Source organism: Triticum urartu, chromosome 5 (assembly GCF_003073215.2).
Source record: "Triticum urartu cultivar G1812 chromosome 5, Tu2.1, whole genome shotgun sequence".
NCBI classification, from domain to species: domain Eukaryota; kingdom Viridiplantae; phylum Streptophyta; class Magnoliopsida; order Poales; family Poaceae; genus Triticum; species Triticum urartu.
The window spans coordinates 640294516-640318485 of NC_053026.1; the positions used below are offsets into that span (position 1 = coordinate 640294516).

A 23970-nucleotide genomic window follows, 5' to 3' on the forward strand; every position below is an offset into this window, starting at 1 on the left:
AATGCGAGTAACAACTCTACTCATGCTTATATGGGATTATACTAATATGATGTTACATACATTAGAGAAGTAGAACGATGCCTTTAGCGAGTTGGATGTCAATCCATCAAGTTCCATGTGGAAGACCAGAGCGAGTTCCTAGATCGGACCTACCAATGTCCTAGTGTAAGTATTTGGAAGATGTTGAGTGTGTCCTTCGTCTTGGTTGGATGCCTTTATATAGGGTTGTAGGTCGGTGGCCGTCAACCCTCATCTTAGTGTTCTTGCGTTGCACGCCATGGACTCCTCCATGTTTGATGATTGTATGAATTCTTGTGAGGAAACTGGAGATAGTAGAGGTTGGTCTCTGAAGCATGCCCCTAGTACCACACATACACAGGCAAATGTGACCCAAATTTGTTATACGCGGCATGGGAATACAATGAAAACACTTCCCTCAACAAGTCCCATTAGTATTCATAATGAGGTCACCACGCGTGTTGCCCAAATCATTTGCCCTTTGAAGAAGTCGCCAGATGACTTGTTTGCCAATATTTTGACTCGTGGATTCCTAACTTCTTTGTGCTTATCTTCGCGCCTGATGGGAGTATTTTTGCACGTATTTTTACCCGTGTTTAAACCGGAGAATCTTAGATTTTCTAAGATAATCACTTTGGTATGATCATTATTGACTAATAAAAGTGAAAGATCTCAAATCACTTGGTTTATTGTTCCCTCTAGGAATGGAACATTTTAGGTGATAAATCAAGCAATACATAGAAGGCAATGGGCGTGGCAATAAGTCCAATCAATAGAAAGTGCACAAGAGGTTCCCGGGAAAAATACGGTGGCTGGTATGAGATAGTCCGCTCGTACTAGTGTTCGTACCACCTACCATCGCATCCATGTCGTCAACATTAACATATTCCGTGAAGGCACCCAAAGTCAATTCGCGAGGCGTCAGCCACAAACACTATTCCAAACACCAGGACCATATAAGGAGAAGAAAATATTTTTGGAGAGGAGAGTAGCTCATCTATTCATCCAAGAAGTCCCAAGTAAATGGCCACCATTCCAATCTACATCCGCCATCTCCATCTCTATAGCCTTCATCCCCATAGCCATATCCATAGGCAAATACTACAAGGTAGATTATATCAATGAAGTCATTTATAATCGTGTGATCAGTTGTTCCAAAAATTTGTCAGCTGTGATAAATTGGTACTATATCATAGAGCATTGTTTTATAACATTTCTCTGTTGTGATATTGTATCAAGGAGTATATGAAGCAATGTATATGATTATGCAACAGAACACGGTTAATAATCTCTAGGTTGGGTGAAGGGTGATTGAAGGAGAAAGGAGCTTTATTATTGAAAGATTGGTGGCGCATGCTTCTATCTCTATTTAAACCAAGTAGTTCACACCTTCGTGCAACATGTCTAACGCCATTTGTAATCTTTTTGGCACTATTTGTAACCAAGGTTGACATATAAATATATTAAGTCCCATCGTCGCTTTCGGAAGCCTCACATTACAACATTTAATGGCAACCACCATAGTTAAACATACCAAAAAAGTACAACTCCTACCTTCCACAATACCCCCCCCCCCCCCTCTTGCTTCCTAAAAAATGGAAGAAAAAAAGGAAGGACATTGTAATAGAAGAAAGAATCCTAAACAATGGAAGAAAGGAACAACATTCTAGTCAATGTCGGAGCTTTGTTGGGGCCAGGGGGCCGCTGCCCCCCCCCCCCCCCCCCCCCCCCCCCCCCCCCCCCCCCCCCCCCCAGTCTTTGATCAATTCCTGAAGAAAAATTATTTAGGAAGGCTTGGATTAGACTTTTTTTTAGCATTTGCCCTCCCAAACACTGAAGATTTTTGTTTCGCCTCCCCAATGATCTTCAGCTAGCTCCGCCACTGATTCTAGTAGAAGAAAACCGCAACGCCATTATCCGTCCCATTGATTTTCCTAAGTTGGATTACGCCTTGACCTCATGTGAAAAACCTTTCAGGGTGGACCAATTTCGAAGGATCTCAAAGGAATCCTAGGAAGAAGGATAAATACACTTGACCTTTTTCGGTCGTGTGCTAAAAGAGGGAGGGAAGCTCAATGCCAAATGGTATAATCACACTTTTTCATGTCCACACCTTCTGTATTTGAGACGAATATATTTAGTTCTTCATCCATGGATCGAGCTTTTTTAAGTGATGTCGAACCCACATAGATATTGTGTGAGGTTACATCTCTTAGCGAACTATGACAGTGAATCCTCATATTTTCCACCTGACAAACATCTGACTTTTAAGATGGAGTTTCTTTGTTGTCATGATCCATGTATTCCAGTTGATAATACGATGTTCGTTATACCCAAAATATGATGGTTTTCGTTTGCATGTACTTGCTCCATAAAGAAATATAAGAGCGCTTAAATCACTACTTTAGTGACCTACGGAGGGAGTACAAGTTTTGTTTGCGGTCAGCCACAACAGCTTGTAGCTCTGTCCAAATCGGAGATTTATGTAGTTTTGCTGGAAATTTTAGAGAAAAGTCGAGTTTCTACATAAAAAAATTCTGGGGAAAAATTGGGGTTCCAAACAGTTGAAGCCATCCAACGGTAATGGGATGGGATGGGAGCAGTTTCGCTCAGTTGCTTTGCCGCCTGCCGCTCGGCACCTTATCTCCTCCGTCTCGCGCCACTCCACGGCACCATGCACTCGCCGGCGCGCTGCGCCGCCACTACCGCCACCGCGTCCCCGCCTCTGCGCGCGCCGTTCGTCGCCATGGCCCAGCGCGGCCGCAGGCCGCCCTCGTCCGCGCCCCCCGAGGCCGAGCAGCCGGACGAGGCGCTCGCCCGCATCCTCCGCAGGGAGGCCGCCGTCTCCGGCGTCCCCCGCAAGGCCGCCGCGGGCACCAGCCAGCACTCCACCCGCCTCTGGCCCCGCGCCGTCCTCGAGGCCCTCGACTCCGCCGTCGCCTCCTCCCGCTGGGAGTCCGCCCTCGAGGTCCGCTCCCCCCTCAACCCCTTTCTCTCCGATGGTCCTGCCGCTGCACGCTACCTGTTCGACTGTTGCTCATCACGTAAGGATTGCTGTTTCTCAGATCTTCGAGCTGCTGCGGAAGCAGCGGTGGTACGAGCCGAGGACGCAGACCTACGCCAGGCTGCTGCTGATGCTCGGCAGGTGCCGGCAGCCCGGCCCAGCCACGGCCCTCTTCAAGGTGATGCTCTCGGAGAAGCAGCTCGCGCCGACGGTGGACGTGTACACGGCGCTCGTTGGCGCCTACGGCTACAGCGGCCTGCTGGACGAGGCGATGGCCACGGTCGGTCTGATGAAAGGCGCTGATACAGACTGCAAGCCGGACGAGTACACCTTCTCCGTCCTCATCAACTGCTGTTGTAAGTCGCGCCGCTTCGACCTGATCCCCACCGTCCTCGACGAGATGTCTTATCTGGGGATTGGATGCAACGTTGTCATCCACAATGGGATAATTGATGGATACGGCAAGGCCGGCATGCTAGAGGAGATGGACGATGCGCTGTCCAACATGCTTCAAGACGGGGACAATGTGCCGGACATATACACGATGAACTCCATCATCTGGGCTTATGGCAACCGTGGCAGGGTGGATGACATGGAGAAGTGGTACGATGAGTTTCAGTTGATGGGCGTTGAGCCAGATACGCGGACGTTCAATATCATGATGAAGTCTTATGGCAAGGCTAACATGCCTGACAAAATGTTGTCGATCCTGAAATACATGAAGCGGCGTTTCTTCTCACCCTCTGCTGCTACATTCAACATAATCATAGATTGTTTTGGAAGGGCTGGCAACATTGAGAAGATGGAGTACTATTTCAGGCTGATGAAAATTCAGGGTGTCAAACCCAACCCCATCACATACTGCTCCCTGGTTAATGGATACAGTAAAGCTGGGCTCCTTGATATGGTTCCTGCAATTATTCGACAGACGGAGAACACCGATGTCGCCTTAGATACTCCTTTTTTCAACTGTGTTATCAGTGCATACGCCAAGTCTGGAGATATCGAAATAATGGAGGAAATGCTAGTGCTAATGAAGGAAAAGAAATGTAAGCCAGACAAGGTAATTTATACCACCATGATTCAGGCATATATGGCGCATGGGATGGATGAAGCCGCTAAGTTGTTAGAAACAGAAATGGAAAGATTTAACAACAAATTACTGGTAAGTGCTTCGCTATACCTTAGGGAGCTTTTTTCTTTGTTTTTGATTTATGCCTGCAATAAGCTACCAATTATCCATGGTATTCACTGGTTATCTTTGTTTTTTGAACCAGGGACCAGTTCCTGTGGTTGATTACAAGTAAACTGCGGCCATCGTTTTTTAGGGGACAGAGCAGTAAGATTTGTGTAATACGAGATTGGGGAAAGAGAGCATGTATGAGAGGGCCTTCGGAGAATATGGTTATAAATCCACAGAGCATGGCCATAATGACCAGTAGTTCCGTCAACACCAGACTAAGCGTTCCCAGTTCAATGCCAATGACAGGGTAACTAGAAGTTCAAGGTTTTCTGTTAAATTGTATCTTGAGCTGTACTATATTTAGCTGAGCTGAAGTAGATGAATCTAACTTTTGCTCTTTCCATCCCAGCAATAATGAACAATGTGGAATGGAAAAGCAGCTGTGGCCTGTTGTGTCCAAAACAGGAGTCCCACACGGCCTAAATGTGCAAAGCCATTTAAACGTTCATCTGATCTGACTGAGTGCACAAGTACAACCCCAGACAGAGGCAACTTGGGATATCCAGAAGTGGAAGGCACTGTGGTACAGCAGATAAGGTCGGGTTCAGAGCTCCAGCCCATTATATATCCATATCAGCATGTAAACCTAGTGCCCTTTGGTTCTGCATGAAAATTCACTGCCAAAATAAGGGATATAGAGAACAGGTCAAAAAGAAACAAACAACCATGTGAATTTACTTAAAACTTTTAGCGCTATTGTCAGAGCACAAACTACACATTTTCGAAGAGAAGTTCAGTTTTGCAATGGACACGCCAATACACATGACAATAATTGATACAGTACAACTTGAACTCCAAACTTCAAACAAAAAGCCAGAGCCTGACTGCTCATACTCCTGACGGTGGCGCAACCTTCTCTAAAATGTCCATAATCCACGGGCAGCTTGCTGTGAGGTGCTTGAATCCATCAGTCTCCTTGACAGCTCGAAGCACCTCCTGTGAAGAAAGGTATCTGAGACAAGCATTCTTGAGTTGCGCGGCGTGGTGCTGCTCCGCTAAAGCAAGGGTGGTTGCAACTGTTTGCACATCAATTTTCTGGCATAGCTTCCCTTGACACATAGCCTTTAGCCTCTCTAGTCCATACCGATCTGCGGCAACCAACAGGTGCTGCAATTCCACATTCTGATCCTGATCCAAGTCACTTGGCAGAGAATCTGTGTATATGAAGTGAAGAAGTGCCTCGAAGACAGAAGGCTCCATGTCATCGATCTTGATGCACTTCATGGTGGACTCCTTCATTGGACCAAAGAGCTCAGCCTTGAAAACCGAGGATCGTGCAGCTAACACGCATCTATGTGCAGTGAAGAGTTGACCGCCGACACTGAATGTCACATCCACACCTAGCCCATCCTTCAACATGTTAGCAAAGTGTGTGTGCAGGTCTGACTGTGGAACTGAGACTTCAGTTGTGCTTAAATCTTCCGTGCGAGGCTCTTTTATGACGGTCAAAACACACCTGATGGTGAAGCAGTCATCATCACGGAGTAGCAATTCCTTGAGCTCGCACTTGTCGGTAAACCTGGGCCAGCCCCGTATAGTACCTACCGACCGAAAGGTATGTGTTCCGCCCTCTAGATTAGTAGTAATTTTTCCATCTTTCCCCAGTAAGCTGAAAGTGTACCTCACCTTCACAGCCGTTGTTGCTCCACTGCAGAAACACAAGAAGACTGACATGTAGGCGGCTTTGTCCTCCTCCTCCCATCCATCAGGGTAGATCCTGATGTCCCAGCCATAGCTGCCGACGCTGAATGTGCTCGAGCTAACGAACTTGCCGACTCCCATGCCCTCGAGCAGCGAGTACCTCGTCACCTCGAAGTTGTGGGCGGCGGTGGCGCACTCCGTCAGGCACCTCGACGATGTCTCGGGTATGGGCTTGCTAACTGAAGAAGTTGAATTGTTGTTACCCATGGCGCAGAGAGGAATGGTTTGGAACCTACAAGCTTTCCAGGTGCTGGCTGTAACCTGAATTATTATATGTACGTGAGTAGATAATTGATGTGCACCCATGCGAAGACAACCAAAGTTCCGTTGATTACAATGAGAAATTAATTAAAGAAGAAAGAGAAGGGAATCATATCTTATGCCATCAGAGATAGGGTCGGAGCCTCACAGGGCAACTGATCTGATTGCACAAGTACAAAACCAGGCAGATTTTTTTTTTCCGAACCGGGCTATACCCCTTTCCATTGCAAATGAACGGAAATACAAAGGTTCAGAAACATGTCAGGAGAAGAGGGAAAGAGGTAGAGCGAGTCCGGGCACTGCCAGGAAATCCACTGCATTTGCCCGCCATCGAAACGAATGCCATGAGGCGAAAACCTGGGCAGCACCAAAATATCACAACATACATCTGGACTACTACATACAAGGACATGAGACACCCAAAAAAGAACCAGAACACCATCACAGGATCACCCAGCTCCAGCCATCGGACGTCTTGCATATTTTTATTCTTCCCCGATCGGCACTCTTGCAGCGTTGCACATCACCATCAAAGCGCATCGTGCTCGACCTGATCATCTCAGCACCGCCTCGCAGCTCCTTGACGCCTTCCTCCTGCTTGAGCCCTGCCCAATACAACAGAAAAAAACACATGGAGAAAACTATCTCAAAGGGCGTTTTGATTAGCTTCTTTTCGAATGTAGCTCGATTCCGAGCTAGCCAAATGGCCCAGCAAGCAGCAGCCAGGCCCACAGTATAGTACTTTTGTCCATCGGGGAAAAAAGCATGACACCAAGCAAAATATTGCCAGTAGCTATTCGGGCACATCTCAGTACCCAGCACCACCCCAACGCATCTCCAGACCACCCTGGCCACAGGACAGGTGAAGAACAGATGTTGGGAGGTTTCCAACTCATTACAAAAAGAGCATGTGGGATTCCCAGGCCATTTCCTCGTTCTCATGACTTGCCTAGTGAGCACTGCATCCTGGGACAACTGCCACAGAAAAATCTTGATTTTGAGTGGGATTTTGGCTTTCCAAATCCATCTATAATGGCATCCACTAAGAGGGCTCTCTAGCCACTTATATACAGATTTAGGTGGTGTTTGGTTCTCTAGTCCTAAGACTTTTTCTAGTCCCAACTAAAAAGTCTCTAGTTTCTAAAAAGTCCCTCCCTGTTTGTTTCCAGAGACTAAAAAGTCCCTAGTCCCTTCCTAGAGGTTATTAAATGACCATGTTGCCCCTAGTATATAGAAAAATAACAATGAAACAACATCATGGGGTGGCGGACCAATGGGTGCATGGAGAGGCATTGTTGGAAAAGTCTCAAAAAGTCCCAGAAAGACTTTCCTTGAGAGTCTTCTTCATTTAGTCTCAAATGCCTAGTTTAGTCCCTAAAAAGTCTCTCCCGTTTGGTAAAAAAGTCTCGAAGAGGGACTTTTTCTAGTCCCTACACAAAGAAGTCCCTGGAAACAAACACCCCCTTAGTAGAGAATTTACCATTACTATTAAGCCCCCGGTAGACCCGGTCCCCACCCTGACTCAGCTGAATGCTATTGATCGTATTACTCATTTCTTCCCATTGACAGGATAACTCAGGCGTGAGCCTCCTTTTGAAGAAGGTGTGGATGTCCACAGAATTGAACCTATCAACGGTGCAATCCTGATCGTTACATATCTCAAAGAGCAATGGATATAGAGTCTGAAAAGGACTTAGCCCCTTTACGGAATCTTTCCAGATTCTGACAGGTCACCAGATTCTAGATGGATCTTCCTGCCAACTAAGTAAATATCTTTTACTTTTAGTAAGGCTTTCCAACAAGGGGAATCGGAAAACCTGGGCTTAACCGAGGCCACAGATTTGTTTGTCAGGTAGTATGCACGAACAATATCTTGCCACATCCCCGTTTGGGTCTCTAGTTTCCACCACCATTTGACCATCAAACTAACATTCTATTTGTGGAGGTCCTTAACCCCCAAACCACCTTTATCTCTGGATCTGCAGATCCTGTTCCATCTAACAAGATGATACCTCCTCTTCTTATTGCACCCTTGCCAAAAGAACTTTCGTCTATGTTTGTCGAGGCGCTCAATAAAAGTTTTGTTCATAAGCCACATAGACATATGGTACTAGGATATTTGGGTGACTACCGAATCTAGCAAGGTCAGCCTCCCCCCCATCGAGGCTGCATTACCGATCCAAGCTTCAAATCTTTTCAGATACTTGGTAATGATAAATTCCCAGTCTGAGTTTCTGAGATTGGTGTAGCTAACAGGCATCCCCAAGTACTTAATAGGGAAGCTGCCCACCTCATAGTTAAACAGGTCCGCATACATATTCACCACATTTTCATCACCCCCCACTGTAAGAATCTCACTTTTTTGAAAATTCACCTTAAGCCCCGACATCAATTCAAACATGTAAAGAAGCATCTTCAAGTTGACTACTATGTCAATGTCATGTTCTAGGCAGATAATAGTATCGTCAGCGTATTGAAGAACTGCCACCCCATTAGGTATCAGATCAGAAGCAAGACCCACTAACAGGCCACTTTTTTGGGCATTTGTAATCATTTTTGCCAAACAATCCACAGCTAGATTGAACAGGAATGGGGAATGGGGATCGCCTTGGCGAACCCCCTTCGCACTTTGAAAGTAGGGGCCTACTTGGTTATTTAATTTGATGCTCACAGTCCCATTATGCAGGATATTCCTAATCCACACGCACCATGTATCATTAAAGCCTCGCAATTTATGGCAATCTAGAATAAAATCCCAATTTACTTTATTATAAGCCTTCTCGAAATCGAGTTTCAGAACTACACTCATCCTCTTTTTCACATGAGTGTAGTTAAGAATCTCATGCAGAGACATCACACCGTCCATGATGTTCCTCCCTTTCACGAAAGCATTTTGGGCCCTACTGATGAGCTTATCAGCATATTTTTCAACTCGCCTATCTAGGACCTTAATAATAAGCTTGTACGGACACCTCAACAGGCAAATTGGTCGGAATTGTTGTATCTTGTCTGCACCCGCAGTTTTAGGAAGGAGGGTAATCACACCATAATTAAGGCGTTGGACATCTAGATCCCCTTTATGAAAGTGTTCAAATAGGAGCATAATATCATCCTTCATGAGATTGCTGCAACCAAAATATCTCTTCGTTCACCAAAAGTTCATGCAACTCCGCACTAACATCGACTTTGATGCTATACATCTCAGGGGACAAGGGACCACTCTCTCCTATTTCCTTCAGCATGGCTAGCTCCAATCTGAGCTCTTCTTTCCTTCTTTTGTCATGGCCATATCTATTTGACCCCCACCCTTTAAAATAGTTCTTAAACCTTTTAAGTTTGATATTTAGGATATTAATAGGGTCCGAGGAATGCACCTTCCTCGACCAGATCCTACTAACAGTAGGCTTGACCAAGATGAAACTGTCCATGACCAAAAATCCTCTGGTAAACAAAAGAAAAAAAAGATCTAAAAAGAAATCTACCGTTAAGCTCTCTAGGCCTGTGACTAGGAGCCAGAAAAAGGCAGTGTCTCAGGATATGTGTTGTAGTCCTGCATTGCCTCATGGCAGGACTACTAGATCTCATTTTCACAAAAAAATGTTCCAAATGATAGGGCTCATTTGGAATTGTAGAGGGGTAGGCAAGAAAGGAATGGCCACCTGCCTCTCAGACATGATTAGTGACCATTCGGTTGATTTCATTGGTTTGCAAGAAACTATGAAGAAAAACTTTACTCCTAAATGCATTAGGAGAATTGACCCTTTTGGTTTATTCCATTGGGAATGGATACCATCTGTTGGGAAGTCTGGTGGCATCCTTGGGGGTGTGAGGCAGGATACAATGGAGATCACTTCCTGTACCAAAAGGAAATATGTTTTACAGCTAACCTTGCATGACAAGAAGAATGTTGACTGGGGCCTGCTGGTGGTCTATGGGGCAGCCCATGAGGAGTTTCTGGTAGAGCTCGCTGCTAGTTGTAGTAGCATGACTATTCCTTACATTGTAGGGGGTGATTTTAATATCCTGCGGCATGGTGATGAGAAAAATAGAAAGATGCAGAATAATAGAGCAACTGATATCTTCAATTCCATCATCAATGCTTTGGCCCTTAGAGAAATCTATATTAGTGGGGGGAAATACACTTGGACTAACAACCAAGCTCATCCTACCCTAGAAAAATTGGATCGTATCTTGATGTCTGAAGGGTGGGAGGAACTTTTTCCTATGGTCTCTGTCAGGAAACTGGTTCGGGAAATTTCAGATCACGACCCTTTGCTTTGAAGCTCCTAAACCTCGAGAGTTTAATTGCCTTGTGTTTTTGGGGGCGATTTTAACTTAATTAGGAGAATTAACGAGAGAAACAAAATTAAAAAGCTTCCAAAATGGTCTTTTTATTTTAATTCTATTATTGAGCATTGGGGCTTAAAAGAATTAGATTTGTCGGGGAGGAGCTATACTTGGTCGAATAATCAGGAGGATCCGCTTTTTGCTAAGTTGGATAGAATTTTAGTTAGCTCTCTTTGGGAGCAGCAATTTCCTTTGGTAACTGTCAGAACCTTGGTGAGAGGGGTTTCTGACCATGCAGCGCTTCTATTACATACAGGGATTAAGTCTACTATTAATCGCAAGCCTTTTAAATTTGAGCTATGCTGGCTGTCTAGAGAAGAGCTCCCTGATATTGTTAATAAAGTCTGGAGTTCCACTGTACGTAGAGGTAGTAGTCTTGATTGGTGGCAGGATTTCATGCGAAAATTAAGGAGAACCCTTAAAGGGTGGAACCTTAATGTAGAGGGTAGATATAGGAGAGACAGAGATGAGATTGCCAATAAGCTTGACTTTTTGGATAAGAAAAGTGAGCTCTCTGGAGTTTCAGAAGCTGACTATGTTTTGAGAAATAAGTTGCAGAATGATTTGAATAAGATCCTTAGGGAAGAGGAGATTAAGTGGTACCAGAGGTCTAAAGAAAAAGATATTAAGGAGGGTGATGGTAATACGAAATACTTCATGATTAAGGCTAGCGGTAGGAAGCGTAGGAGTAAAATTTTCAGATTCATCCAGGATGAGGGGATCATCCAAGGGGATGAGCAGCTCCTTAAATATGCGACTGATTTTTATAAGAAGCTCTTTGGGCCTGTTGAATTGCTTCCCGTCTCCTTAAACATTCCTCTAACTGATATGCTTTCCGATGAGGACAAAAGTAAGTTGGCTAGTAAATTTACTTTGGATGAGATAAAAACAGCAGTTTTTTCTATGAGGCATAATAGAGCAGCCGGTCCCGATGGTATGCCTATTGAATTCTTCCAAACCTTTTGGCACCTCATTTGCAATGATTTGCTGAGTCTCTTTCAAGATTTTTATGATGATATGATTGATATTTCTAGGCTAAACTATGGGGTAGTTACATTGTTAGCTAAGGGTCAAGGGGCGGATAGGATTCAGATGTATAGACCTATATGCATGCTCAATGTCCCGTTTAAAATCTTTACCAAAGTCTTAAACAATAGAGCTATGGCTACTGCTCACAAGACGATTTCTAAGGTGCAATCTGCGTTTATCAAAGGACATTATATTTTAGATAATGTCGCTGTTCTACATGAGACGCTTCACTCACTTCATAAGTCTAAATGCGCTGCTGTTATTTTTAAGGTTGATTTTGAGAAAGCTTATGATAAAATTAATTGGGACTTTATGCTTAGTACGCTGAAAATGTAGGGGTTTCCTGATAAATTTATTCGTTGGACGAAAGCGGTTATTCATAATGGGAAAGTAGCTATTACTTTAAATGACTTGATTGGCCCCTATTTTGTTACTAGGAAAGGATTGAGGCAAGGGGACCCGTTCTCCCCCCTATTGTTTAACCTTGCTGCTGATGTTCTTGCTACCCTGGTTCAAAGGGCGCAAGAACAAGGATTTATTAAAGGAATTCTGCCTAGATTGTACGAGGGTGGTCTTACTGTCTTACAATACGCTGATGATACGATTTTCTGCTTTGAAGATGACTTAGAAGGGGCTAGAAACCTTAAAGTCATTCTATGCGTGTTTGAGCACTTGACGGGTTTGAAAATCAATTTCTTAAAAAGTGAAATCCATTGCTTTGGTGCCGCTTTGTTGAAACAAGAAGAATATGCTCAGATTTTCACTTGTGCGGTCGGGGACTTCCCCTTTACTTATTTAGGCCTTCCTTTACATTTTAAAAAGTTGCATGATGCACATTGGAAACCAGCAGAAGAGAAAATTGAGAAGAAGGCAGCAACCTGGCAAGGGGGTTTGCTTTCAATGGGTGATAGGATTACACTCGCTGAGACTTGTATGAGTAATGTTCCTAGCCATTTGCTTTCTTTTTTTAAACTACCTAAAGGTGTAGGCAAGAGAATGGACTTTGTTCGTGCTCGTATGGTTTGGCAAGAAAGGGATGGAGTGAGAAAGTATCACTTAGTCAAGTGGGTGGACGTATGCCAACCTAGAGACCAGGGGGGGTCTGGGGATTACTAATTTGGAGATTAAAAACATCAGCCTCTTATGTAAGTGGTTATGGAGATTAGAGAATGAGGAAGGGGATTGGCAGGAAATGATTAGAGCCAAATATTTGAGTAGGAAAACTCTGGTTCAATGTGAAGCATCTCGGGGTAATTCCCATTTTTGGAATGGGTTGTTGAGTATAAAGGATATCTTCTATTCTTGCTGTCAAAGGGTGGTGGGTGATGGTTGTAAGACGAGATTTTGGGAGGACACATGGCTGGGGAGAAAGCCACTTTGTCAACTTTTCCCCCGCTTGTATAATTTAACTTTCTGTCAACATGTTACTGTTGCTAAAGTCTTTAACCAGGATTTTGATTGTATTAGATTTAGGAGATGTCTTTGTGGAGTAACTCTTAAAATGTGGAATGAATTACTTGATATGTGTAGTCAGGTTACTCTGTCGGAGGAGCCTGACAGAGTTAAATGGCTTTTAACTAAATCTGGATCCTTCTCGGTTAAGTCGCTTTATCATTACCTTATAGCTAGAGTTGTTGCTTTTCCTTTTAAACTTCTTTGGAGGATGAGAATACCTCTAAAAGTAAAAGCGTTTATATGGTTAGTGATCAAAGGGAGGATCCTAACCAAGGATAACTTATCTAGACGAGGGTGGAAAGGACCAAATTTCTGCGAGTTTTGTGGCGTTTCTGAGAGCATTGATCATCTATTCTTTTCGTGCTCTTGTGCTAGGTTTTTATGGAATGTGATATGTGGTACACTAGGTAACCCGAAAATACCTTTATCTTTCTTTGATCTTTGTCAAAACTGGATACCATCCTATTCTGGAAAGGATAGGGCTATTGTTTCTATTGGTGCTGCTGCTTTGATATGGACAATTTGGAAAACAAGGAACAAATCCTGTTTTCAACGTGTTTTCTTTTCAAATCCTATCAATGTAATATTTACCCTGTGTTCTTTGTTGGATTCATGGATGATTCTACAGAGAAAAGGTGTGCAAAAAATGCTTAGGGAGGTTTCCAAGAGGCTATCTCGGGTAACAAATGAAGTCTACAGAAGAACATATGGGTGGAATCCTTCTGCGCTAAGACTGGGTTTTGCGTCTACCTGAAATTGGGCGGTTCTGTAGTATGTTCTGGTTTTAGATTTGCCTATTGTTTTGGCTGATGTGCAATCTGTAAAAAGATATTTAAAAGTTTGTTCTCTCTCCGGTAGTGGGTGATTTGGCATCCTATAGATATGGTTATATGTCTAGGATGTAGGTTGCTTATCAGTTGATGAGGTGATGCATCAAGTCTGATGGAAAAAAGTGGTGTGATGGTTGTATCTAGACTTCTATTTTCTTAATGAAAATGGGGGCCATGTGGCCCTTTTATCTAAAAAAAAAACCTCGAGAGTTTCGTTTCAATTTGGCCTGGATTAACAAAACCAGGCAGATGAAACTTCGAATAGCTGGAAGTGCAAGGGACTCTGGTACAGCAAATAAGTTCAGGTTCAGAACTTCAGTCCAGTATCCATTTTATGTCAGACCATGCAAACCTTCTACATTTGGTTCTACAGGAAAGTTCACTACCAAAACTAAGGGAGAAAGAAAACAACGCAACAGAAATGAAAGAAATAACCATGCGAAATCTCTCAGAACTTTTAGTTCAAATGTCAAGAGCACAGAGTACACATTCTGGAAGACAAGTTCAGTTCTGCAACCGACACACAAGACACATGATAAGAAAATCAAAATGGGACACTACTGCAGATCCAAACTTTAAGCAAAAATCCAGAGCCAGACTGCTCATGCTCCTGACGGTGGCGCGACCTTCTCTAAAATGTCCATCATGATCCATGGGCAGCTTGCTGTGAGGTGCTTGAATCCATCAGTCTCTTTGACAGCTCGAAGCACCTCCTGTGAAGAAAGGTGTCTGAGACAAGCATCCTTGTGTTGCGCGGCGTGGTGCTGCTCTGCTAAAGCAAGGGTGGTTGCCACTGTTTGCACATCGATTTTCTGGCATAGCTTCCCTTCACACATAGCCTTCAGCTGGTCCAGTCCGTACCGATCTGCGGCAACCAACAAGTGCTGCAATTCCACATTCCGATCCAGATCCGAGTCGCTTGGCAGAGAATCAGTGTATATGAAGTGCAGAAGTGCCTCGAATACAGAAGGATCCATGTCATCGATCTTGATGTGTTTCATGGCGGTCTCCTTCATCTGACCAAAGAGCTCGGCCTTGAACACCAAGGATCGCGCGGCTAACACGCATCTATGTGCACTGAACTGTTGGCCGCCGACACTGAACGTCACATCCATGCCTTCTCCGTCCTTCAGCATGTTCACAAAGTGTGTGTGCAGGTTTGACTGCGGCACTTGGACTATGACTGTGCTTACATCTTCAGTGCGAGGCTCTTTCATCACGGTCAAAACGCACCTGAGCGTGAAGCAGTCGTCATTGCGGGATAGCAGTTCCTTCAGCTTGGACTTCTCAATAAACTTGGGGCAGCCCCAAAAACCGGACTGAAAGGTATGTGTTTCGCTGTACAGACAACTAACTTTTCCATCTTTCTCCAATAAACTGAATGTGTACTTCACCTTGACACCCGTTGTTGGCTTACTGCAGATGCGCAAGAAGACAGACATGTAGGCACCTTTGTCTTCTTCCTTCCAGTTCCACCCATCAGGGTAGATCCTGATGTTCCAGTCATAGCCGCCGACGCTGAATGTGCTGGAGCTAACGAACTTGTCGATACCCATACCCTCGAGCAGCGAATACTCAGTCACCTCGAAGTTGTGGGCGGTGGCGACACACTCTGTCCGGCATCTCGACGAGGTCTCGGATATGTGCTTGTTGACAGAGGAAGGCGAGCTGTTGGCCATGGCATGGAATGGAATGAAACGGAGGTTGGGCGTGTGGCTGTAACCTGGAGGAGTGCTTCAGAATGAAGATGAGTAGTTGGCCATGGCGTGGAGTGCAACGAAACAGAAGTCGGGGGTACGTGCATATATAAACTCAGTACTACTACATGACTCAGGAAGGCGTTTAGTCTTCAGTGAAGATGGCATTAAAACTTGAGAATACATTTAGGCGGCGTTGAACAAGTTCCCATGCCATTATTTAGACGACGGTGCATGCGTTGTTTCAAATTCCAATGCTGCTGCCTTGTATTTATCGGGAAGAGACGTTGCTGTTAATTCCAATGTTTCAGCAGTTTAAAACTCAACCAAAAAATTGGTTGTCGCCTGACGATCAAAATCAGCACTGCGCAAAAAAGATCGTACTTAATTAAATGCATAAAAACGAGCGGCAGAAAAACATCGTTTCAAGATCCTCCGCCAAGACGTACGTACGTCAAACATGATGATTTGGAGCTTGCTAGGTTTGCAACGAGCATGTTTTTGAGGAATTCAGTCGGAAATAGTTTTTGAGGAATTCAGTCGGAAGTAGTCCTTCAGGATCTGACCCGCGTCGCTCTTTGGAAATATAGGGAGTAGAAGGCAATGAGTTTTAATCTTGTACGCCAAGATTATAAGGAAGATAAAATACCTGAGTTTCTCTCCCTATATCTGGTTTTAATTATTGTTATTGTGTTCATGATTGTGCTATGTGTTTATCTGCTTGATTAAATCACATGATTGGCATGTGCGATACAACGACATATGATTGCCAAGTGGGTCCGCCCCATCTTCGATGGCCTCTAGGCCATGGAGGTGCGGAGGATCTCAGTCCCCCGCCGGCGGGAGGGGCCCGTTCTCGTTCTTGTTAGGTTCAATGTCTTTGATTGGGGCTGTGTGGCGGCCGCGATGTCCCTTACTAGGCTCCCACATTCTATCCTCGTCCCAATGGTGTGTTTAGCGTGTGTGGAGGTGTGTCTCCGTCGGATCTCGCGGGATTCGGTCGGTGCTAATCTTCGGTGGATCTATTGGATCCGGTCTTCGATCGTCTTCATTCGGGTGTTTACAGGTTTGATCCTTCTGATCTACGAGTTTCTTCATCGGTGATGGTTGCTACTCTGGTGTGATGGTCCGATGGGGCCTTAGCACGACGACTTCACAACAAGTTTGATCACACTATCTACTACAACAAGGTTTGTCCGGCTACTTCACAACAACTGTGACTTCCCGACAACAAGTTATCCGATCACACTATCTACTACAACAAGATTTGTCCGGCTCCAGTTAGGGAGGGCGATGACGGCGGCGCGCCTTCGGCTTGCTCCAGTGCTTGTACTCATCGCTAGGTGGTTGCTACCTCTTAAGCACTGCGTTGGATTTCCCCGAAGAGGAGAGGATGATGCAGCAAAGTAGCGTAAGTATTTCCCTCAGCTTTTGAGAACCAAGGTATCAATCCAGTAGGAGGCTACGCTCAAGTCCCTCGTACCTGCACAAAATGATAGCTCCTCGCAACCAACGCGATTAGGGGTTGTCAATCCCTTCACGGTCACTTACGAAAGTGATATCTGATAGAGATAATATTTTTGGTATTTTTGGTATAGAGATGCAAAGTAAAAAGTAAAAAAGCAAAGCAAGATTAAAGTGATGGAGATTGATATGATGAGAATAGACCCGGGGCCACAGGTTTCACTAGTGGCTTCTCTCAAGAGCATAAGTATTCTACGGTGGGTGAACAAATTACTGTTGAGCAATTGATAGAATTGAGCATAGTTATGAGAATATCTAGGTATGATCATGTATATAGGCATCACGTCCGAGACAACTAGACCGACTCCTGCCTGCATCTACTACTATTACTCCACTCATCGACCGCTATCCAGCATGCATCTAGAGTATTAAGTTAAAAACAAAGTAACGCCTTAAGCAATATGACATGATGTACAGGGATACTTTCATGCAATATGATAAAAAACCCATCTTGTTATCCTCGATGGCAACAATACAGTATGTGCCTTGCTGCCCCTTCTGTCACTGGGAAAGGACACCACAAGATTGAACCCAAAGCTAAGCACTTCTCCTATGGCAAGAAAAACCAATCTAGTAGGCCAAACCAAACTGATAGTTCGAAGAGACTTGCAAACATAATCAATCATACATAAAAGAATTCAGAGAAGATTCAAATATTATTCATAGATAGACTTGATCATAAACCCACAATTCATCGATCTCAACAAACACACCGCAAAAAGAAGATTATATCGAATAGATCTCCATGAGATAGGGGGAGAACATTGTATTGAGATCCAAAAAGAGAGAAGAAGCCAACTAGCTAATAACTATGGACCCGAAGGTCTGCGGTGAACTACTCACACTTCATCGGAGAGGCTATGATGATGTAGAAGCCCTCCGTGATGACGGCCCTCTCCGGCGGAGCTCCGGAACAGGCCCCAAGATGGGATCTCGTGGATACAGAAATTTGCGGCGGTGGAATTAGGTTTTTGGCTCCGTATCTGATCGTTTGGGGGTATGTAGGTATATATAGGAGGAAGGAGTACGTCGGTGGAGCATCGAGGGGCCCACGAGGCAGGGGGCGCGCCCTAGAGGGGGGGCGCCCCCCACCCTCGTGACCGCCTCTTTGACTCCTTGGAGTAGGGTCCAAGTCTCCTGGATCATGTTTGGTGAGAAAATCACGTTCCCGAAGGTTTTATTCCATTTGGACTCCGTTTGATATTCTGTTTCTCCGAAACTCTGAAATAGGCAAAAAAACAGCAATTCTGGGATGGGCCTCCGGTTAATAGGTTAGTCCCAAAAATAATATAAAAGTGGAAAATAAAGCCCAATATAGTCCAAAACAGTAGATAATATAGCATGGAGTAATCAAAAATTACAGATACGTTGGAGACGTATCAGGCATCCCCAAGCTTAATTCCTACTCGTCCTTGAGTAGGTAAATGATAAAAAGAGAATTTTTGATGCGGAGTGCTACTTGGCATAATTTCAATGCAAATCTTCTTAATTGTGGTATGTGTTGGGGAACGTAGTAATTTCAAAAAAATTCCTACGCACACGCAAGATCATGGTGATGCATAGCAACGAGAGGGGAGAGTGTGATCTACGTACCCTTGTAAACCGACAGCGGAAGCGTTAGCACAACGCCGTTGATGTAGTCGTACGTCTTCACGGCCCGACCGATCAAGCACCGAAACTACGGCACCTCCGAGTTCTAGCACACGTTCAGCTCGATGACGATCCCCGGACTCCGATCCAGCAAAGTGTCGGGGAAGAGTTCCGTCAGCACGACGGCGTGGTGATGATCTTGATGTACTACTGTCGCAGGGCTTCGCCTAAGCACCGCTACAATATTATCGAGGACTATAGTGGAAGGGGGCACCGCACACGGCTAAGAATATGATCACTTGGATCAACTTGTGTGTCTAGGGGTGCCCCCTGCCCCCGTATATAAAGGATCAAGGAGGGGGTGCGGCCGGCCAGGAGGAGGGCACGCCAGGAGGAGTCCTACTCCTACCGGGAGTAGGATTCCCCCCCCTTTTCCTAGTTGGAATAGGATTCAGGAGGGGGAAAGAGGAGAGAGAGAAGGAAGGGGGGGCGCCGCCCCCTTCTCCTTGTCCTATTCGGACTAGGGGGGAGGGGCGCGCGGCCCAGCCCTGGCCACCTCTCCTCTCTTCCACTAAAGCCCACTAAGGCCCATATACCTCCCGGGGGGTTCCGGTAACCTCCCGGTACTCCGGTAAAATCCCGATTTCACCCGGAACACTTCCGATATCCAAATATAGGCTTCCAATATATCAATCTTTATGTCTCGACCATTTCGAGACTCCTCGTCATGTTCGTGATCACATCCGGGACTCCGAACAAACTTCGGTATATCAAAATGCATAAACTCATAATATAACTGTCATCGAAACCTTAAGCGTGCGGACCCTACGGGTTCGAGAACAATGTAGACATGACCGAGACACGTCTCCGGTCAATAACCAATAGCGGAACCTGGATGCTCATATTGGCTCCTACATATTCTACGAAGATCTTTTATCGATCAGACCGCATAACAACATACGTTGTTCCCTTTGTCATCGGTATGTTACTTGCCCGAGATTCGATCGTCGGTATCTCAATACCTAATTCAATCTCGTTACCGGCAAGTCTCTTTACTCGTTTCATAATACATCATCTCGCAACTAACTCATTAGTTGCAATGCTTGCAAGGCTTATGTGATGTGCATTGCCGAGAGGGCCCAGAGATACCTCTCCGACAATCGGAGTGACAAATCCTAATCTCGAAATATGCCGCCAACCCAACATGTACCTTTGGAGACACCTGTAGAGCTCCTTTATAATCACCCAGTTACGTTGTGACGTTTGGTAGCACACAAAGTGTTCCTCCGGTAAACGGGAGTTGCATAATCTCATAGTCATAGGAACATGTATAAGTCATGAAGAAAGCAATAGCAACATACTAAACGATCGAGTGCTAAGCTAACGGAATGGGTCAAGTCAATCACATCATTCTCCTAATGATGTGATCCCGTTAATCAAATAACAACTCTTTGTCTATGGTTAGGAAACATAACCATCTTTGATTAACGAGCTAGTCAAGTAGAGGCATACTAGTGACGTTGTTTGTCTATGTATTCACACAAGTATTATGTTTCCGGTTAATACAATTCTAGCATGAATAATAAACATTTATCATGATATAAGGAAATAAATAATAACTTTATTATTGCCTCTAGGGCATATTTCCTTCAGTCGTCTCACACTTGCACTAGAGTCAATAATCTAGTTCTCATCGCCATGTGATTTAACATCAATGGTTCACATCACCGTGCGATCAACACCCATAGTTCACAACGACATGTGACCAACACCCAAAGGGTTTACTAGAGTCAATAATCTAGTTCACATTGCTATGTGATTAACACCCAAAGAGTACTGAGGTGTGATCATGTTTTGCTTGTGAGAGAATTTTAGTCAACGGGTCTGCCACATTCAGATCCGTAAGTATTTTGCAATTTTCTATGTCAACAATGCTCTGCACGGAGCTACTCTAGCTAATTGCTCCCACTTTCAATATGTATCTAGATCGAGACTTAGAGTCATCCAGATCTGTGTCAAAACTTGCATCGACGTAACTTTTTACGACGAACCTTTTGTCACCTCCATAATTGAGAAATATTTCCTTATTCCACTAAGGATAATTTTGACCGCTGTCCAGTAATCTACTCTTAGATCACTATTGTACTCCCTTGCTTAACACGGTGTAGGGTATACAATAGATCTGGTACACAGCATGGCATACTTTATAGAACCTATGGCTGAGGCATAGGGAATGACTTTCATTCTCTTTCTATCTTCTGCCGTGGTCGGGCTTTGAGTCTTACTCAATTTCACACCTTGTAACACAGCCAAGAACTCTTTCTTTGACTGTTCCATTTTTTGAACTACTTCAAAATATTGTCAAGGTATGTACTCATTGAAAAAACTTATCAAGCGTCTTGATCTATCTCTATAGATCTTGATGCTTAATATGTAAGCAGCTTCACCGAGGTCTTTCTTTGAAAAACTTCTTTCAAAATACTCCTTTATGCTTTACAGAATAATTCTACATTATTTCCGATCAACAATATGTCATTCACATATACTTATCAGAAATGCTGTAGTGCTCCCACTCACTTTCTTGTAAATACAGGCTTCACCGCAAGTCTGTATAAAACTATATGCTTTGATCATACTATCAAAGTGTTTATTCCAACTCCGAGAGGCTTGCACCAGTCCATAAATAGATCGCTGGAGCTTGCACACTTTGTTAGCTCCTTTTGGATCGACAAAACCTTCCGGCTGCATTATATACAACTCTTCTTCCAGAAATCCATTCAGGAATGCAGTTTTGACATCCATTTGCTGGATTTCATAAAATGCGGCAATTGCTAACATGATTCGGACAGACTTAAGCATAGATACGAGTGAGAAACTCTCATCGTAGTCAACACCTTGAACTTGTCGAAAACCTTTTTGCGACAATTCTAGCTTTGTAGATAGTAACACTACTATCAGCGTCCGTCTTCCTCTTGAAGATCCATTTAATCTCAATGGCTCGCCGATCATTGGGCAAGTCAATCAAAGTCCATACTTTGTTCTCATACATGGATCTCATCTCAGATTTCATGGCCTCAAGCCATTTCGCGGAATCTGGGCTCATCATCGCTTCCTCATAATTCGTATGCTCGTCATGGTCAAGTAACATGACCTCCAGAACTGGATTACCGTACCACTCTGGTGCGGATCTCACTCTGGTTTACCTACGAGGTTCGGTAGTAACTTGATCTGAAGTTACATGATCATCATCATTAGCGTCCTCACTAATCGGTCTAGTAGTCACAGGAACAAATTTCTGTGATGAACTACTTTCCAATAAGGGAGCAGGTACAGTTACCTCATCAAGTTCTACTTTCCTCCCACTCACTTCTTTCGAGAGAAACTCCTTCTCTAGAAAGGATCCATTCTCAGCAAAGAATATCTTGCCTTCGGATCTGTGATAGAAGGTGTACCCAACAATTTCTTTTGGGTATCCTATGAAGACGCACTTCTCCGATTTGGGTTTGAGCTTATCAGGTTGAAACATTTTCACATAAGCATTGCAACCTCAAACTTTAAGAAACGACAGCTTAGGTTTCTTGCCAAACCATAGTTCATACGGTGTCGTCTCAACGGATTTAGATGGTGCCCAATTTAATGTGAATGCAGCTGTCTCTAATGCATAACCCCAAAATGATAGTGGTAGATCGGTAAGAGACATCATAGATCGCACCATATCTAATAAAGTACGGTTATGACATTCAGACACACCATTATGCTGTGGTGTTCCAGGTGGCGTGAGTAGTGAAACTATTTCACATTGTTTTTAACTGAAGGCCAAACTCGTAACTCAAATATTTTACTTATGCGATCATATCGTAGAAACTTTTATTTTTATTACGATGATTCTCCACTTCACTCTGAAATTCTTTGAACTTTTCAACTGTTTCAGACTTGTGTTTCATTAAGTTGATATACCCATATCTGCTCAAATCATCTGTGAAGGTCAGAAAATAACGATACCCGCCGCGAGCCTTAACAGTCATCGGATCGCATACATCAGTATGTATTATTTCCAATAAGTCAGTTGCTCGCTCCATTGTTCCGGAGAACGGAGTCTTAGTCATCTTGCCCATGAGGCATGGTTCGCAAGCATCAACTGATTCATAATCAAGTGATTCCAAAAGCCCATCAACATGGAGTTTCTTCATGCGCTTTACACCAATATGACCTAAACGGCAGTGCCACAAATAAGTTGCACTATCATTATTAACTTTGCATCTTTTGGTTTCAATATTATGAATATGTGTGTCACTACGATCGAGATCCAACGAACCATTTTCATTGGGTGTATGACCATAGAAGGTTTTATTCATGTAAACAGAACAACAATTTATTCTCTTACTTAAATGAATAACCGTATTGCAATAAACATGATCAAATCATATTCATGCTCAACGCAAACACCAAATAACACTTATTTAGGTTCAACACTAATCCCAAAAGTATAGGGAGTGTGCGATGATGATCATATCAATCTTGGAACCACTTCCAACACACATCGTCACTTCACCCTTAACTAGTCTCTGTTCATTCTGCAACTCCCGTTTCGAGTTACTACTCTTAGCAACTGAACCAGTATCAAATACCGAGGGGTTGCTACGAACACTAGTAAAGTACACATCGGTAATCTGTATATCAAATATACCTTTGTTTATTTTGCCATCCTTCTTATCCGCCAAATACTTGGGGCAGTTCTGCTTCCAGTGACCAGTCCCTTTGCGGTAGAAGCACTTAGTCTCAGGCTTAGGACCAGACTTGGGCTTCTTCACTTGAGCAGCAACTTGCTTGCCATTCTTCTTGAAGTTCCCCTTCTTCCCTTTGCCCTTTTTCTTGAAACTAGTGGTTTCGTCAAGCATCAACACTTGATGTTTTTCTTGATTTCTACCTTCGTCGATTTCAGCATCACGAAAAGCTTGGGAATCGTTTCTGTTATCCCTTACATATTATAGTTCATCACGAAGTTCTACTAACTTGGTGATGGTGACTAGAGAATTCTGTCAATCACTATCTTATCTGGAAGATTAACTCCCACTTGATTCAAGCGATTGTAGTACCCAGACAATCTGAGCACATGCTCACTAGTTGAGCGATTCTCCTCCATCTTTTAGCTATAGAACTTGTTGGAGACTTCATATCTCTCAACTCGGGTATTTGCTTGAAATATTAACTTCAACTCCTGGAACATCTCATATGGTCCATGACGTTCAAAACATCTTTGAAGTCCCGATT

The 23970-nt window shown here is 44.0% G+C and overlaps 3 protein-coding genes across 4 annotated transcripts; 1 reads left to right on the forward strand and 2 right to left on the reverse strand.

Annotated features, from left to right (window-relative positions):
• Window positions 1–2592: 2592 nt before the first annotated feature.
• Window positions 2593–6326, forward strand: LOC125511493 (pentatricopeptide repeat-containing protein At3g53170-like). Of its 2 annotated transcripts, none has more exons than XM_048676877.1 (5): window positions 2593–2986; window positions 3084–4187; window positions 4300–4512; window positions 4615–5820; window positions 5900–6326. In XM_048676877.1, exons 1-3 carry the CDS (start codon window positions 2612–2614, stop codon window positions 4327–4329), a joined length of 1509 nt encoding a protein of 502 aa, XP_048532834.1. In that variant the 5' UTR covers window positions 2593–2611; the 3' UTR covers window positions 4330–4512; window positions 4615–5820; window positions 5900–6326. The 2 variants fall into 2 exon arrangements, with proteins under 2 accessions (XP_048532834.1, XP_048532833.1); XM_048676876.1 differs by having other exon boundaries at window positions 5920–6326.
• Window positions 5094–6173, reverse strand: LOC125511494 (BTB/POZ and MATH domain-containing protein 2-like). Its single transcript, XM_048676878.1, has one exon. The coding sequence runs from the start codon at window positions 6171–6173 to the stop codon at window positions 5094–5096; it is 1080 nt and encodes a 359-aa protein (XP_048532835.1).
• A 3893-nt stretch (window positions 6327–10219) lies between the features above and the next one.
• On the reverse strand, window positions 10220–15978 carry LOC125511495 (BTB/POZ and MATH domain-containing protein 2-like). Its single transcript, XM_048676879.1, has 2 exons — window positions 14091–15978; window positions 10220–10519 (listed from the first exon to the last, which is right to left on the reverse strand). Exon 1 carries the CDS (start codon window positions 15565–15567, stop codon window positions 14491–14493), a length of 1077 nt encoding a protein of 358 aa, XP_048532836.1. The 5' UTR covers window positions 15568–15978; the 3' UTR covers window positions 10220–10519; window positions 14091–14490.
• Window positions 15979–23970: the final 7992 nt, after the last annotated feature.

Coding starts and splice junctions, on each gene's coding strand:
- LOC125511494 (XM_048676878.1), bottom strand. CDS start 6,173: ATGGGTAACAACAATTCAACTTCTTCAGTTAGCAAGCCCATACCCGAG.
- LOC125511493 (XM_048676877.1), top strand. CDS start 2,612: ATGGGAGCAGTTTCGCTCAGTTGCTTTGCCGCCTGCCGCTCGGCACCT. Junction 2,987..3,083: donor GCTGGGAGTCCGCCCTCGAG/GTCCGCTCCCCC, acceptor GCTGTTTCTCAG/ATCTTCGAGCTGCTGCGGAA. Junction 4,188..4,299: donor GATTTAACAACAAATTACTG/GTAAGTGCTTCG, acceptor TTTTTGAACCAG/GGACCAGTTCCTGTGGTTGA.
- LOC125511495 (XM_048676879.1), bottom strand. CDS start 15,567: ATGGCCAACAGCTCGCCTTCCTCTGTCAACAAGCACATATCCGAGACC.